General features: G+C 44.0%; 1 protein-coding gene across 1 annotated transcript in view; it reads right to left on the bottom strand.

Moving 5' to 3' along the window:
- The window catches only part of Fam81b (family with sequence similarity 81 member B), a 71,698-nt gene that overhangs the window by 34,176 nt on the left and 22,032 nt on the right, over positions 1 to 15,490 (bottom strand). The window contains exons 4-5 of the mRNA XM_075977869.1: positions 14,708 to 14,951; positions 5,294 to 5,412 (exon numbers count right to left, since the gene is read on the bottom strand). Of these exons, the coding sequence (XP_075833984.1) occupies positions 5,294 to 5,412; positions 14,708 to 14,951 (363 nt within the window). The remainder of the gene's footprint in view (positions 1 to 5,293; positions 5,413 to 14,707; positions 14,952 to 15,490) is intronic.

Below are 15,490 nucleotides of genomic sequence, written 5' to 3'. Positions count from 1 at the left end.
GTGCTGTAGGAAACCCTTAGTTGCCCTTAAGTTACCTGCCCACTGGGGTGTGGCATCTTATACTATTTATGCTGATGTAAAACATGTGTCCAACCTCTTTTCTGGCTGTGTGATTTGGTTGTTCTTCTTCATTCTAGCAGAGGATATTGATTTGTGAGTCTACCCCTAAATAGATAACCATCTATTATTCTCAATTCTGAGCTAGTGTGGGATTTCTTTTAAGCGTCCTTCTTCAGTGGAAATGTTGTTTTCCTTTTAAATTTTCCATTAGCACTGAGATATTGATGGAGACATGAGCAAAATTTCCTTAATCTGTCTTCTCTCAACTTTCATTCTCAAAATATGTGATTATTGCTTTTAATCACCAATCAATATGATTTATCATTTTTTAAAATCCAAGTTCCCCTGTAGTTCTAAAGAGCCGAACATGACTACCCACAGGTGCTGCTACAGGTCGTAAGTCCTGTGCACACTCACCCTTCTCTGTGAGCCCTGTGCACACTCACCCTGCTCTGAGCCCTGTGCACACTCACCCTTCTCTATGAGCCCTGTGCACACTCACCCTTCTCTGTGAGCCCTGTGCACACTCACCCTTCTCTATGAGCCCCGTGCACACTCACCCTTCTCTGTGAGCCCTGTGCACACTCACCCTTCTCCATGAGCCCTGTGCACACTCACCCTTCTCTGTGAGCCCTGTGCACACTCACCCTTCTCTATGAGCCCTGTGCACACTCACCCTTCTCTATGAGCCCCGTGCACACTCACCCTTCTCTGTGAGCCCCGTGCACACTCACCCTTCTCTGTGAGCCCTGTGCACACTCACCCTTCTCTATGAGCCCTGTGCACACTCACCCTTCTCCATGAGCCCTGTGCACACTCACCCTTCTCTGTGAGCCCTGTGCACACTCACCCTTCTCCATGAGCCCTGTGCACACTCACCCTTCTCTGTGAGCCCCGTGCACACTCACCCTTCTCTGTGAGCCCTGTGCACACTCACCCTTCTCTGTGAGCCCTGTGCACACTCACCCTTCTCTATGAGCCCTGTGCACACTCACCCTTCTCTGTGAGCCCTGTGCACACTCACCTTTCTCTGTGAGCCCTGTGCACACTCACCCTTCTCCATGAGCCCTGTGCACACTCACCCTTCTCTGTGAGCCCTGTGCACACTCACCCTTCTCTATGAGCCCTGTGCACACTCACCCTTCTCTATGAGCCCTGTGCACACTCACCCTTCTCTGTGAGCCCTGTGCACACTCACCCTTCTCTGTGAGCCCTGTGCACACTCACCCTTCTCTGTGAGCCCTGTGCACACTCACCCTTCTCCATGAGCCCTGTGCACACTCACCCTTCTCTGTGAGCCCTGTGCCCACTCACCCTTCTCCTTGAGCCCTGTGCACACTCACCCTTCTCTGTGAGCCCTGTGCACACTCACCCTTCTCCATGAGCCCTGTGCACACTCACCCTTCTCTATGAGCCCTGTGCACACTCACCCTTCTCTGTGAGCCCTGTGCACACTCACCTTTCTCTGTGAGCCCTGTGCACACTCACCCTTCTCCATGAGCCCTGTGCACACTCACCCTTCTCTGTTTTGCTCTCAAGATTAATTTATCAGGGAAGAGAACATCAGAGGAGGCTATACAACAGAAACAGAAGCATTGAACTTTTAAACTACAAATACACTGTGGTGGAGAAGGGAAAATTGAAGGGATTGGAACGGTAATTAAGTATCAAATATTAAAATTAAATATTAAGGCTGATTTATGAAATAGTAAAGTGTTTGCTAAGAATTATGTTAAAACAATTAACAACTTTGCTATGCCAAAATACTAATTGGAATTAAAATCAGTGCTTCTGGAAAGACAATAATCAAGATGATCTAGCTCATCATTAGTCATGCTTCTGGCAAAAACACAGAAAAGAAGCAGGAGAGGGAGAGTAAATTTATGTCTGATGGCTTCTAGCCAGAGTTTTTCTCAGATAACCAAATAGATTTCAGAAATTTTCCATAGAAACTAGACATTCAAGAAAAAATAAGACCTTTCCCTGAAGTTACTAAAGATTGAGGATGGAAGTTTCAGAAAATGTTGGCAACAATAGGTTTGGTTAGTAATACCTGTATATGCAGGCCCTTGAGAGGGGGAGGTAAGGGATCAGTCGTTTCAGCCAGCATGGGACACACGCAAGACTCTGTCTAGGGAGAGAGAAGTGTGGGGGCAGAAAGAAAGGAAGCAGGTCGGTAGGAGAGCATGTGTTGAGCCTGTGGGAAATCCGTGGGGTTTGGTCCCCTGCACCAAAATAAATAAATAAATAAATTTAAAATTAATTTGGAGCAAAGGAAAAAGAATGTCATATATTCCTGATGTTATTCTACTGGGCTCTGTTACTTTTTAACAATTCTGTGTGTGTGTGTGCATGCGTGCGTGTGTGTGCATGTGTGCGTGCGCATGTGTGCGTGTATTCACGTGTGTGCATGTGTGTGCGTGCATGTGTTCATGTGTGTGCATGCGTGTGTGCGTGTGTTCACGTGTGTGCATGCGTGTGTGTGCGCATGTGGAGATTTAGAAGTCAGTTCTCCCTTTGCACTCCGGGTTTTAGCACTTGAACTCAGGTCTCTAGGCTTTCACTGCAGACACCTGTACCCATTGAATCATCTCTTAGCCCTTGGTTACTTTGAATCCATTTGTTCTTTGACTTATATGCAAACCAGAATTTATAAGAACAAAATAACAGACTTTTATCTGGTGTTATCATTTCAACACAAAACTGAACAAAGTCATATTTTATTCAAAGGGAAGTATTTGAATTATGTTTTTTTAAAAAAATATTTAAGTAGGGCCTTAAGTTCACTGGTGATTATCTTATTAATTCCATGTATAACTCATCCAAATCTAAAAGTTCTTTCATATCAGATGTTGTCTAATAAATATATAGAAGGAAATGTAAATAGTGTATTCCTTTACTTGTATATAGTATACAATATCTGCATCCCTGGGTTGTCAGTTAATTTTTCTTTGATGACTTTCTAACCAGAGTCTTATTTCCAGGACATTACTGAATTTTCAGTGACACTTCCGAACTGCAGAGTCTCTGCTAGTGCCACACACTTATCTGTGCTGGAGGACAGCAAATGTCCGGGGCTCCGCACCTATCCCTACCCTTCCACTGCCCTTTGGAGTGCCTGTGCATCCTGTTTAAGATCCCACAGACTTCCCAGCTGTGATAATGTTTGAGACCTTCTGCTTCTTTGTCCCAACTGCCTCTGCTGAATAACGGGGAACAGGTATTCAATCAAACCCCAGACATAAAAATTGGTTATTTTCCTAAAAATTTTCACATGTATTTCTCTGTCCTAATTAATGTTGATTCATGTAGTCATCCCACAGAGTTTGTTTTCCTGTGTCTGTCCTCTGCGCGGGATATTCAAGGCTAGTGACTGAGTTCAGGCCCTACCACCTCTACCCTGCATTGCTGAACAGATCCTGCACCCTCTTGCTGTATGCTCCACCAATTCAGGTATTATTAGAACGCCACAACATATACCATCCCCATTCCAAAAATCCTCGAGTTTTGTTTACAACCTTCCACATGGAGTTCAAACCCTTTACTTCAGCCCACAAGGTCCCTTGTTTATCAACTTTGGTTGTTTCGTTAGCATTATCTCCCATCTTTTCTTAGATGTATACTCCAGAGTATCATAACCAGAATACTCTCCTCCTGGGCAGGCAGGAATATGCCTCAGCAGGCCTCCCTTTCTTCTTTTCTACACATTTTCCTTCCTGTGTGAAATGTCTTTCCCATCTTTCTTAGTTCATTATTGCAGGTCTTCCAAAACTCATCCTTAGTATTGGATCCTTGGAGCAGCCTCTTCTGTCCAGTGTGGTTTCAACATGGCTGTGGCATACCAGGCATTCAGGATGGTGTTATCCTCATTGGGGGCAAGCTGTTGACAGAGGTGGTTCTGCCAGGTGCACAGGAAAGAGCTACTGAGGGGCTGTGCTGCTGGTCTTAGCTTGGCGTATGGTAACTGATGAATGAGTTGAATGTGTTGTGGATTTTGTCTTTGGTTGTGTTGAGACTGGTACTCTGGAAGCCATGACGCTCCCTGTGTAGACAAGGCTGTCCTTGAGCTCACAGCTCCACCTGCTTCTCCCTCCAGAGTTCTCAGTGCGAACAGGCTGTCCTTGAGCTCACAGCTCCTCCTGCTTCTCCCTCCAGAGTTCTCAGTATGAACAGGCTGTCCTTGAGCTCACAGCTCCTCCTGCTTCTCCCTCCAGAGTTCTCAGTATGAATGGATTTTTATTTAATTGACAGACTAGATACCCTAGGATTCTCTGATTTAACTCTGTATCCTCCCAAATCTAAGTGTTTTCAGTGCGATAGCATCAGCTGAGGCAACTGACAGGCGTTAGATCACTGGAGTGCTTCCTGTGGTGAACCAAATGAAGGCCCTCAAGGGAATCTTCAGGTTTCTGTCACACAAGAACACTGTTTATTCCCCCTGGAAGATGCAGCCCTCACAAGGCAATGGCACTTGCTGTCCCATCCCAGCCTCTGCAATTGTGAGACCTTGAGTTTTTGTTCTTATGAATACCTAGTTTCAGGTATCCCGTGACAGCTGCGTAAGCAGACTAAGGGAAGTTTGACTTGAATGTCAGTCATCTGAGTCTCATGGTAATTTACATTTTGGAAAGAATAAGATGAAGTTGGAAAATTCAAAGAACGAAGAAATAGATCTGACAGAATATGTAAAGGTGGAAGATACCCATGCTAATGGCCTCTCAAGTAATTTCTCATGTGTCTGTCAGGCCAGTCCAGACATTGTCAACACCTAACTTCTGGTATGTCTGTCAGTTTTTCTACCATTGGCATTATCTAGACTGTTTTTTCCCTGTTTCATTAACTCTTGATTTAAATGTCTCATATAAAAGATGTTACTCAGAACTCATCTGTTTGGCTGATTTGTATGTAATCATTGCATACTTTAAATCCATTATTTCTCTTAATACAATGCATGTGGGGATTTTGTATTATGTTGGTGTTCCGAGTATAACTGTTAACATCTGGGCAGTTGAAGACTGTAAAGACAAGACCTTGGTTACTTCCACTAGCCCCAAACTGGATATTCTCTAGAAGAATTCATGGAACTGAAAGCAAGCATCAGACTTTCAAAGTTTTATGAGGCAGTTTCTCAACTACAGGTTATCCACGTAGCTCATCTTTTAAAATGGGAAACTCTGCTGAGAGGAATTCTGTGGACAGCTGTGGCTGTTAGACGGCCAAACACACGTCTCACCTGGCTACTCTTCCTCGAAGGTCTCCAACTCCTTGTAGGTGTTTGATGTTTAGATCCTGCACGGCAAAGTTAGTTCCTGTGGCCACCTGGTCTCGAATTCTTATTTGGTCTTCTAGGATCTGTAATTTTTAGTTAAGACCATCATTAACTTCACAATACTCATGGTAAGAGAACATCACTAAAATGTAAATTGTGGTTAAGCAGATGGGGAAAAGGGAAAGGGAGAGGGGAGGGAGAGAGGGAGGGAGGGAGGGAGGGAGGGAGGGAGAGAGAGAGAGAGAGAGAGAGAGAGAGAGAGAGAGAGAGAGAGAGGAAGAGAGAGCAAGTTGTATTAATTAAGGGAGGCTGATGAAGTGCTGCCAGGGGCTAATGAAGTCATAATAATTTCTGAACACTAGCCAGAAAGCAAGGTTTTATGTCAAATCTCTCAATCAAAACACATTGGCATCTACTATGAAAATCAGTTTGGCTGTTCCTTAAGAAGCTGGAACAGATCCTCTTCAAGATCCAGATCCAGCTGCACCACTCTTGGGCACGCGCACAAAGGATTCTCATCCTGCTACAGAGACACTTGCCCCCCCCCCCCCCGTGTCATTGCTGCTCTCTTCTTAATAGCCAGAGACTGGAGACAGCCAAGATGTTCATCAGCAGATGAATGGGTAATGAAGATGCCATAATTCTACACAATAGAATATTATTCAGTTGTTAAAAAATAAAATCATGAAATTCTCAGGTAAATATATGGAGCTAGAAAAAATTATCTTCAATGAGGAAATGCCCCCCCAAAGACCAATGTGGTATATATTCCTTATATGTGGATAATAGCTTTTATTTTATTTTAAATATTCAACAGGCATGTTCCATCTATATAAGCACAGAGGTTAGGGATGGTGTAAGGGTCTGGGGGGAGGGAAGGATCTCTCAAGGAAGGGAAACTAAAATACATGGCTATGAAGAGACATAGTGTAGATTAGAGCAGGAGGAAGAAGGAGGAAAGGAGAAAGAGAGGGAACATGGGAGGACCAGCCAACAGCTAACACTAAGGGCCATTTGATCATATGCTACTAGAGTATCTATCTATCTATCTATCTATCTATCTATCTATCTATCTATCTGTCTATCTATAAACAGATATGAAAAAAATTTAAAAGGAGTCACCAGACAATGGAGGAGACAAAATCCAAACTAGACATCATTTTGAAAAGGGTCTACTCCACATTCATTCCTTAGAGATTGTGAAGGAGTTCTTATGTGTGTTCAGATTTTATCCCTGTTAGTCATATCTCAAATGTGTTCTGGCATTTTTCCTGTAGTACCAAGTTGGCAGTGCTGAGAATAGTAGTTTTAAAATATTTTATATCAATTTGTAACTATTAACTTAAAAATGAAAAAATACATGTCCATTAAAAATAATATTTTAGTTGACAACTTCAGTGTAGACTGACAAACATTTAGTTGAGAAAAAGAGCATAGTACTTTGAAGAAAACAAATAACTTGTGATTTCTGGAAATGGTTGAATTTAATAAGACATTTAGCAATAAATAATCAGTATTTTTTCTGAGAGAAAAATCCCTGCTCTGTGGTGTTTGACTCCTTGCTGTGGAATATTAGTTTAACTATGTAAAGATGTGTTACATTTGTTTATATTGCAGAATTTCACTGAATGTAAAGATGTGCTGCATTTGCTTATTCTGCATTTGTTCAATTATGTAAAATGTGTACCTGTTTTACCTCGCCCACGACGGTCTGACTGGTCTAATAAAAAGCTGAATGGCTAATAGCTAGACAGGAGAGGGATAGGTGGGGCTGGTAGGCAGAGAGGATAAGTAGGAGGAGGAGGAGGAATTGAGGCTAGAGAGAGATGAGGGGAAGAGAACAAGGGAGGAAGAGAGGTAGATGTCTGGGGTGAGCCAGCCAAGCAGTCACCAGCCAGCCAAGCAGACACGGAGTAGGACATATAGAATGAAAGAAAGGTTAAAAGCCCCGAGGCAAAATACAGATGAAGAGAAACAGGTTAATATAATTTATAAGAGCTAGTAGGACAAACATAAGATTAGCCCGAGCATTCATAATTAACAATAAGTCTCCGTGTCATGATTTGGGGAGTGGTGGTCAGAGAAAGCCTGCTACAACTCTACTTGTGAACTAATATTTCCATTATGATTTCCATCAACCCTATGGTGTCACAGCACACAAAGGTGAGAAAAAAAATGCCTGAACTGTGTTTAAACTCGATAAATTTTACCAGGCAAAAGGAGTTTTTAAAAAAGTGAACGATAGGAATGAAAAAGACCTTACATACCATGACAAAAGGTATCAGTAATTTTGGTTACCTTGTAGTTGCAAAGCAGAATATTTGAATGTTTAACTTTATATGAAACATGTAAATGGACTTTAAAAACAAGATAAAAACGCACAGGATCTGATCTACATGGAAAGTAGAAAAAGACAAGATCTCCTGGGTAAATTGGGAGCATGGGGATCACTGGAGAGGGCAGAAGAGGAGGGGGAGAAAATACATAACAATAAAAACAATAAAAAATTAAAAAACCACACAGGAGGCCATTACAAATTTTATTGCTTAGACCGGGTCTAGCCAGCTGGGGTCCTCAAGGCTCTGCTAGCTAGGACCCTGCCTGGTGCCTTGTGGCAATGTGTAGTGGAGAAATGGAGAGAGAGAAGTGGAATTGTTTTGTGGAAAGACTCGGAAAGGAAGAAATGAAGACAGTGAGGAGTTGACAGATGTGGGTGGGCTGCTTGCCGCCTGGGGCCGTGGTGAAGGGCAGTGAGGAGGAGACAGGGGGACGTCTGTCCAGGCTGGGCTGCTGCCAAGGGCCATGGCAGGGTCCCTGGTCCTACAGTATCCAGGGTCCGTGTTGATATCCACGGCTCCTGTTGCCGTTGAGTTCCAGGCTGATTCCAGTGGGCTAGGCCACCTATTGGGTCCGTGTTTGGGTCCCTGATCCACACTGCCACTGGAGACTTACTGATCTGGAAGGCCTTTGCAGCCACCTGGGACCATGATGACAACCAGGCCTAGCCTGCTTCCGAGAACCATGTCTGAGTCTATGGTCCTACAGTAGCTGAGGTCTATGTTGATGCTCAAGTCCCATGGTGCCACCAAAGGCCAAAGGAAGCCTGGGTTCTGAGTGGCAGCCTGTGGCCTTGTTGCTTGTCCAGGGGCCATGCTGATACCAGAGCTGTCTGATCTGAGTGGCTGGGGCTAACACTTGGAGATAGGATATTGACCGACCAAGTTACAGCCTGAGGCCATGTCTGGGTCGGTGGCCCTATAGCAGCCAGGGTCCAGATTGATCTATGTGACTCCTATTGCCCCTGAGTGCCTTTAGGATGCCCAGGGTCAGATCAGCCACCTGAATCCAGGTTAGTGTCCAAGGGCGGGGTCACATCCAGATCTGAGTGGCCTATATTGCTACACAAGGTCATGGTGGTGTCTGGACCAGACTTGCAGCTGAAAATCAAGTCAGGGTCCTTGCTGATGTCTGAAACTCCTGTTACCTCCCAAGGCTGTACAGACACCTGAGTTCCAGAGCCATATCAGTGTCTCAGGGCCATATAGCTGCTGGGGCAGTGGTGACATCCAGACCCAGATGCTGCCAAGGACCACATAGGGGTCCATGGTCCTACCAGGGCTGGGGCCTGTGCTGAAGTCCAGATCCTGCATTGCCACCAAAGGTAACATAGAGACTCAGGGTTAGGGCCACAACCGAAGGTGTTGATGGCGTCTATCAACCAGAACCATTCTCACCTGAGTGGTCATTCCTTCCACCCAGAGCCAGGATGTTGTCCAGGCCTAAGCTGCTGCTGACAGCCATGTCTGAGTCCACGGTCCAGTTACAGCTGGGGTCAGTGTGGATGTCTGTGACCTGTGTCACCTCAGGAGGCCTTAGGAACCATGCAAGATGAAATCAGAGGGCCATGCTGAGCTGCCCCTCCCTTTGCCGGCCCTGGGAAAGCTTTGACTCTCCCTGGAGCCTAAAGCACGAGAGCTGGCCCCTGCGCATTGGAGAGATGGTCCCCACCCCTCACCACAAGCTAGGGTGGACTGACAGGGGAGCTGAGGCCACCCCTGGCCCAAGGTGGTTGGCTGCAGGAGCCTGGGACTGACCAGCTTGGCTACAACTCATCCAGGCCTTGGGTTGACCCTCCCTAGCTCCTGGTCCATCTAGGAACTACTGGAGCCAGTAAAGGAACTGGTCTGGTGGAATGAAAACCGCCAGATCTCCAAGACTCATAGCAGTCAAAGGATATCCCAGGAGTCCCAGTGAGCATCCAGATGCCTTGAACCAGACCAGTGAGTCATTGCAGTGAACATTTGCCAGTAAAACTGGTGGAAAAAGAGGTGTACTATATGCCTTGTATTGTTTATCATACAATCCTCCATTGCCACCAGGACGAATGACGAGGTGTTGGAGAGGTAGGAAAGATGCAGGAGCAAAGAGATTTTTTTTGTTGTGTTTTTTTTTTTTTGTTTTTAGGTTTTATGTTGTTGTTTTTGCTTTTGTTTGTTTGCTTGCTGAAGAGTCCAGGAATATAATATAGAAATAAAAGGTCCAGTCTAGGAATATTGAAATGTAAAGTTGCAAGCCCAAACACATTTTGGGAGAAAAATAAAGAAAGAAAGCTGGCAGCCACTGTTAACCTTTAACAAACACTTTCTGCCTTAAGAGAATCCTGGCAGCCACTGTGTAGAGAGGTAACCCCCCTCCCCCGCCCACAGGGTTTCTTTGTAGCTTTGGAGCCTCACCTGAAACTAGCTCTTGTAGACCAGGCTGGCCTCGAACTCACAGAGATCTGTCTGCCTCTGCCTCCCCAGGGCTGGGGGATTAAAGGCGTGCGCCACCACCGCCGGGCCCATATGTAAACTTTTAACATTTGTCTCCTGTCTTCCGGCTTCCCAGCTAGGCAGGTACTGCAGACATTGCCTCTATGGGACCCTCTGCTTATATTCCCTTAATTCTTAACTGTCTGCTATGTGACTCTACACTTTGTCTTGCATTCTTTCAGGGACAGTAAAAAGTGTCTGGACCAGCCACAGGCTTTTACAAACATCCTAAATTAACACCCTATAACCAAAGTTGTAAAACTTACAATGTATTGTGACTTTAAGCCTGACCCCAAGGTTGTAAAAGCTTTTTGACCCATACCATACTATAAGAGGAGCTGAAAAGCAACCCCATTGCTACAGCTACAGAAGCTGGTCTCTGGCTGTGGTCACAGCTATAGCTGATAAGCTTTGTGTGCCCCATGGTGATTTTTTTTTCCTTTTTCTGGAATAAAGCTTGCTTCTGATAGACTTTGGTGGTCTGTCCCCCCATCATTTGTGATGCCAGACTCAACACTTGCTTATATTTGATACGTTTCTTTTTGTGCAAAGTATATGGCAGAGGATATGGGGGGACTGGGAGGTGAGCAGAATTGGGATGCAAGATATAAAACTCCCAATGAGTCCATAAAAAAGTGAAATAAAACTAAAATAATGTAACAACAATGACAAATCTCCCCAAAGAAATGTTCTCACCAAGGGCTTGCTGATGTCAGCCAGCCAGCAAGGGCCTCAATGTGAGTCTTTACTGTACAATCTCTTGCTATCTCTGTGTGCGGTAGCACACAGAGGGTTGATTAAAATCATAGTGGAAATATATACCATCAAAGGAGTCAGACGACAGAGTAGGGATTTTCTTCAGGAAAATAGTGGTTGCTCATTGTAAAGTGTTTAACAGTGTACCACTGGCTAGCCTCCTTACTACAACATTATCAGAGTCAGATTAACAAGTGAACTCAACATCTTTAAGGAAAAAAAATCCAAAACCTAATTTCTGTACATAGCAAGGATTGAAACAATAAATCTAGAAATTGGCATAAGCCCAGTGTGAAGCATTGCACAGAACCTTAGTGAGGTGTAAATTAGTGCAATTCACTCGTGGAGCCAATTTAGCAACATGTATAATTTTATCATGTCTACACCCTAGTAAGTCCACTTCCAAGAATATATGTTGTGGGGTAATCCTGAAGAATCCAAGAATAAAAGTGAGTGTGTTCAGTTGTAGCCTAGGAAATCAGGAGCAGCCTGTCATGCTATGAGTTTTCTTAGCCTCCCAGGGGTCTTCCTTGCTTTCACCAGCAGCTCTGGCTGCAACCAAAGGCTAGTTTCTGTTACTATAGCTCTCTATAGCTAGCGATAGTTTTTACAATAACCTGCCTTTCACTTGTAATTGACAATTGCCGTGAACCAAAGTTTACTTTTAATGGAATGTTGTATGTGGGTCCTCAGATGTGAGCCGACAGGTGTGGCTACAAAGAGATCCGACCTAGGGTGCGGTTAATTAGTGTTTTGAGTATGGAGGTGCAGCTGGAGCACCTGGACCGAGGCTCACAAAATTCAAGGCTATTCCTTCTATCATGTTAATGAAGTCTATTGTATCTCTTGTTGGAGGGAATCAACATGCCTGGGGTCAGTATTCACTGAATTTCCCTCCTGGGCTGTTCTCATTTCTCTTATATCCCTATTCCTTTTGCTTAGTAATTCTAATCTTCACGCTCCTAACCTGGAACATAGGAAGGCTGGTCCTCAGTAGACGACCATCCCGTCCTATAAACTTTAACCAAAAGCCTTCCTGCTGTTTTTGCTTAGTATACCTCCCTCCCTCTTTGTGAAACCGGTTGTGCTTGAAAGAGTTGGAGGATCCTTGTAGAAACTGTTAACTATGAAGATGATCTGTAAGTTTGGGTAAAACTTTAGCTAAAACTGTATTATCAGAAATCTTAAATCTTAAAATGCTTCTCTTCAAAACTGTAAAATTTCTTTGTCCATGCCTAATGCTTACTCCTTCTATAAAAAGGATACCAGAGTCCGCCCCCATTCCTTAATTTCAGAAGCCTGAACTCTCTGGGTCCCAGCTGGAAGCTGCAGTGATTTTCTTTTGATTCTTTTTATTTATTTATTTTTCGTTGCTTTATAAATAATACCATTCAAAATTTCCACTTCCTCCCCTCCTCCCATTTCCATCCCACTCCCCCACTCACCCTCCCTCCCTCCTCCTCCAGTTCTTAGAGAGGGCAGGGTACCCTGCTCTGTGGGAAGTCCAAGGCCCTCCCCACTCCATCCAGGCTTAGGAAGGTGTGCATCCAAATAGACTAGGATCCCAAAAAGCCAGTACATGCAGTAGAGACCAATCCCAGTGCGATTATCATTGGCCCTTCAGTCTGCCCCAATTGTCAGCCACATTCAGAGGGTCCAGTTTGATCTCGTGCTCTTTCAGTCCCAGTCCAGCTGGCTTTGGTGAGCTCCCAGTAAATTCCTGGTTAAATTTATTTTTTTCTAACTGTAAGCGCATGCCTGTACCCTAGCATTGGGAATGAAAAGTCATGTTCAAGGCCAGCATGTCTCAAAATCCATTTGACTTTTAAAACGGGAAAGCCACTTAACTGCCGCAATGGTGGTAAAAATAACCCTCCCCATTTCTTTCAAGGACTTAAGTTTTATTTCATATTTGAATCTATTTTTAGGACCAATGTGCAAATGAACTGAGTTGATGTGTATAGTTTTCTTTAAAATATTGGAATAGCTTCCATTTTCCTATATAATGTTCATTAGCTGAGTTATTTACTAATGTTAGCCTACTAGTTTCTATTTTGCCATAGTTAGTTAAATTATCTTAACATCTTGGATGCTTTTTTGTGGCCCTGGGGATCAGTCTCAGGACTTATACAAGCCAGGCAAGTGCTCTCCACTGAGTTTACCTTCAACTTTTGATTTTGCAAGACAAGGTCTCACAGTGTAGTTCAAATTGGCCTAGAACTTGTGATTCCCTTGTTTTGCCTCGAACTCCTGAGATTACAGGCACATGTCAGCATGCCCGGGTGCATAAGCACCGTAATCACATTCAGTTTTGTAACTTTATGCTGAGTTTTTAACTTCCTCTATTCTCTCAGTTACACTATGAATTCTACTAGGCGTACACACAAACATCCAGTTTATAAATACCTTCAGTCATTACATGAGTTCAGGAGCCAGTTATGATGAGTTAACTCCATGGATGGTGTCTCATTTTCTTCCTACTAAAAAAGAATCAGCCCTGAAGTTTCACTGTTACTAGCCAGGGGCAAGTCTAGTGCAGGACACTGTCAATTTTGATGGTTCTACAGGTGTTTGAGCTGTCTCTGGAAGCTGTTTGCCCAGACTCACCGTGGGCACACACTGACAGAAGTCTAACCAAAGGCTTGTACTGAGCATTTGCTCCCCATTGTTTACTGGAGGGATCTTGTTTGATCAACTTTGTTTCCTTTAACATCTTAAAAATCTTTTTTGAGGGGTCTGGTATGTGAAGTGAACTAAACAAAATCTTTGCCTCCTGGAGATTGTATTTAGGAAGAGTAAAGCAGACAGACAGACAGATGACTTTGATCGCTCTAGGGTGGTGAGAACTTTGTACAAAGGGGGAATAGAAGGGAGGCAGACACTGTTGAGGCCGGAGGGGACTAAGTGCTATCATGTAGGGTGGCACTTGAGTAGGAATGTGAAGAAAATAAGGAGCATTCGTCGGGACAGCTACAGGAAGATGGTCTGTAGGGCTATGCACCATACAGTCCCATGTCTCTGCATTGCACGGCAGTCACACTCTCAGGCCTCACAGGAGGAGGTCACCTAGTCTTTCCAGACAAAGTATCACCATCCCTAACAAAGGGTCAGGATATGCTAATGTTGCTTTGCTCCTTCTTTATAATTATGGACATCGCCTGGGAAGAGGTGTTAATTCAGGCTACGTTTTGTTACAGAGCTGCCATAGTTGCGGACATGACTTAAGTCCTGCTACCCCGGAAACAGAATGCTAATGAACTTCCCCTTCAGTTTACCCTTTGATATAAAAGCTGTTTGGATAATAAACTCAGGTGATCTTCAGGATTTGAATGAACCCTGGGGACCCCCCCCCCCAATATCGCTGTATGAACTGTGCCTCAATTATTTCCACACCTCTACAATGGTCCGAGAAATAATTTATGCTGGGGCTGGACCCCAGCAATGGTCTAGCTAGAGCACAGCAGTGCACAGCTGAGAGGCTGGCGGAAGAGAGAACTGGGAAGAGGGTCTTTAGGTTCAGTGTGTTGATGCATATAAAGCTCTACTCGAATTATCATAGTCTTATGGATTTAGACTGATAAAGTCTTTTAGTACAATGTTTGACATATTAAAGCATTTTCTTTACTGTCAGAAAATAGCTGTTTAGTACTTTCTAAGGGAAGGTTTTTGTTTTATTTTTCATCATAACTTACAGTCAAAAAGTTTAACTCTTTTTCTGGAGCAGTAGCAACACATTTCCATAATTGAAAATGACTCTGGTGGTTGATAACCCTTGTTCAGCAGTGATGTCAACACGTGGAAACAGACCTACCTCAATGTTCTGGTTGAGTTTCTTGACGATGCTAGTGATGGTCTGGATGTGACTTTCTAGTAACTTCCTGGCAAGAGATTCTTCTTTTCGAAAGCCCTGGGCCCCCTGGAGGCAAGTGGAGATGTCCTCTTTGATGCGGAAGGCTTGCTCAAGAAGGAAAGCTATGGTGCGGTCCTGGTTATTCAATCTGTCTTCCAGAGGACATGTCTGGTTGTTTGGAATGACAGGAAGAGAGGGGGAACCTCTGGTCAAAAGAAACACCGCAGGGTTACAAGAATGAGTAGGAGGGCTCTCTTAGTCTCTGTTCTATTGCTCTGAAGAGACAACTCTTATAAAAGAAAGCATTGAATTAGAGACTCACTTACAGTTTCAGAGGTTTAGTCCATTATCATCACATTAAGAAGTGCGGAGGCATTCAAGTGCAAAGTAGCTGAGAGCTTTATATCCTGACTAACAACTAACAAGCAGTGGACAGAAGGAACCTCAAAGCCACACCTCCTAATCCAGTAGTTTACAAACTTCGTAATGCTACGACCCTTTGATATAGTTCCTCATGTTGTAGTGACCCTCAACCATAAAATTATTTTCGTTGCTACATAATAACTGTAATTTTGCTACTGTTATGAATTATAATATAAAATATCTGATATGCAATGCCAAAAGGTTCACAGCACACAGGTTGAAAACTGCTAATTCTTTCTAAGCAGTTCATCACCCAGGGAATAAGCATGTATGTATGGGCCCATGGGAGTCATTTTCATCCAAACCAAGGGGCTGGGAGCC

The sequence above is a fragment of the Microtus pennsylvanicus genome, chromosome 6, assembly GCF_037038515.1.
Source record: "Microtus pennsylvanicus isolate mMicPen1 chromosome 6, mMicPen1.hap1, whole genome shotgun sequence".
Lineage (NCBI taxonomy): Eukaryota > Metazoa > Chordata > Mammalia > Rodentia > Cricetidae > Microtus > Microtus pennsylvanicus.
The sequence above is the reverse complement of the archived record's forward strand: the minus strand, read 5'-3'. Positions and strand labels throughout refer to the sequence as shown.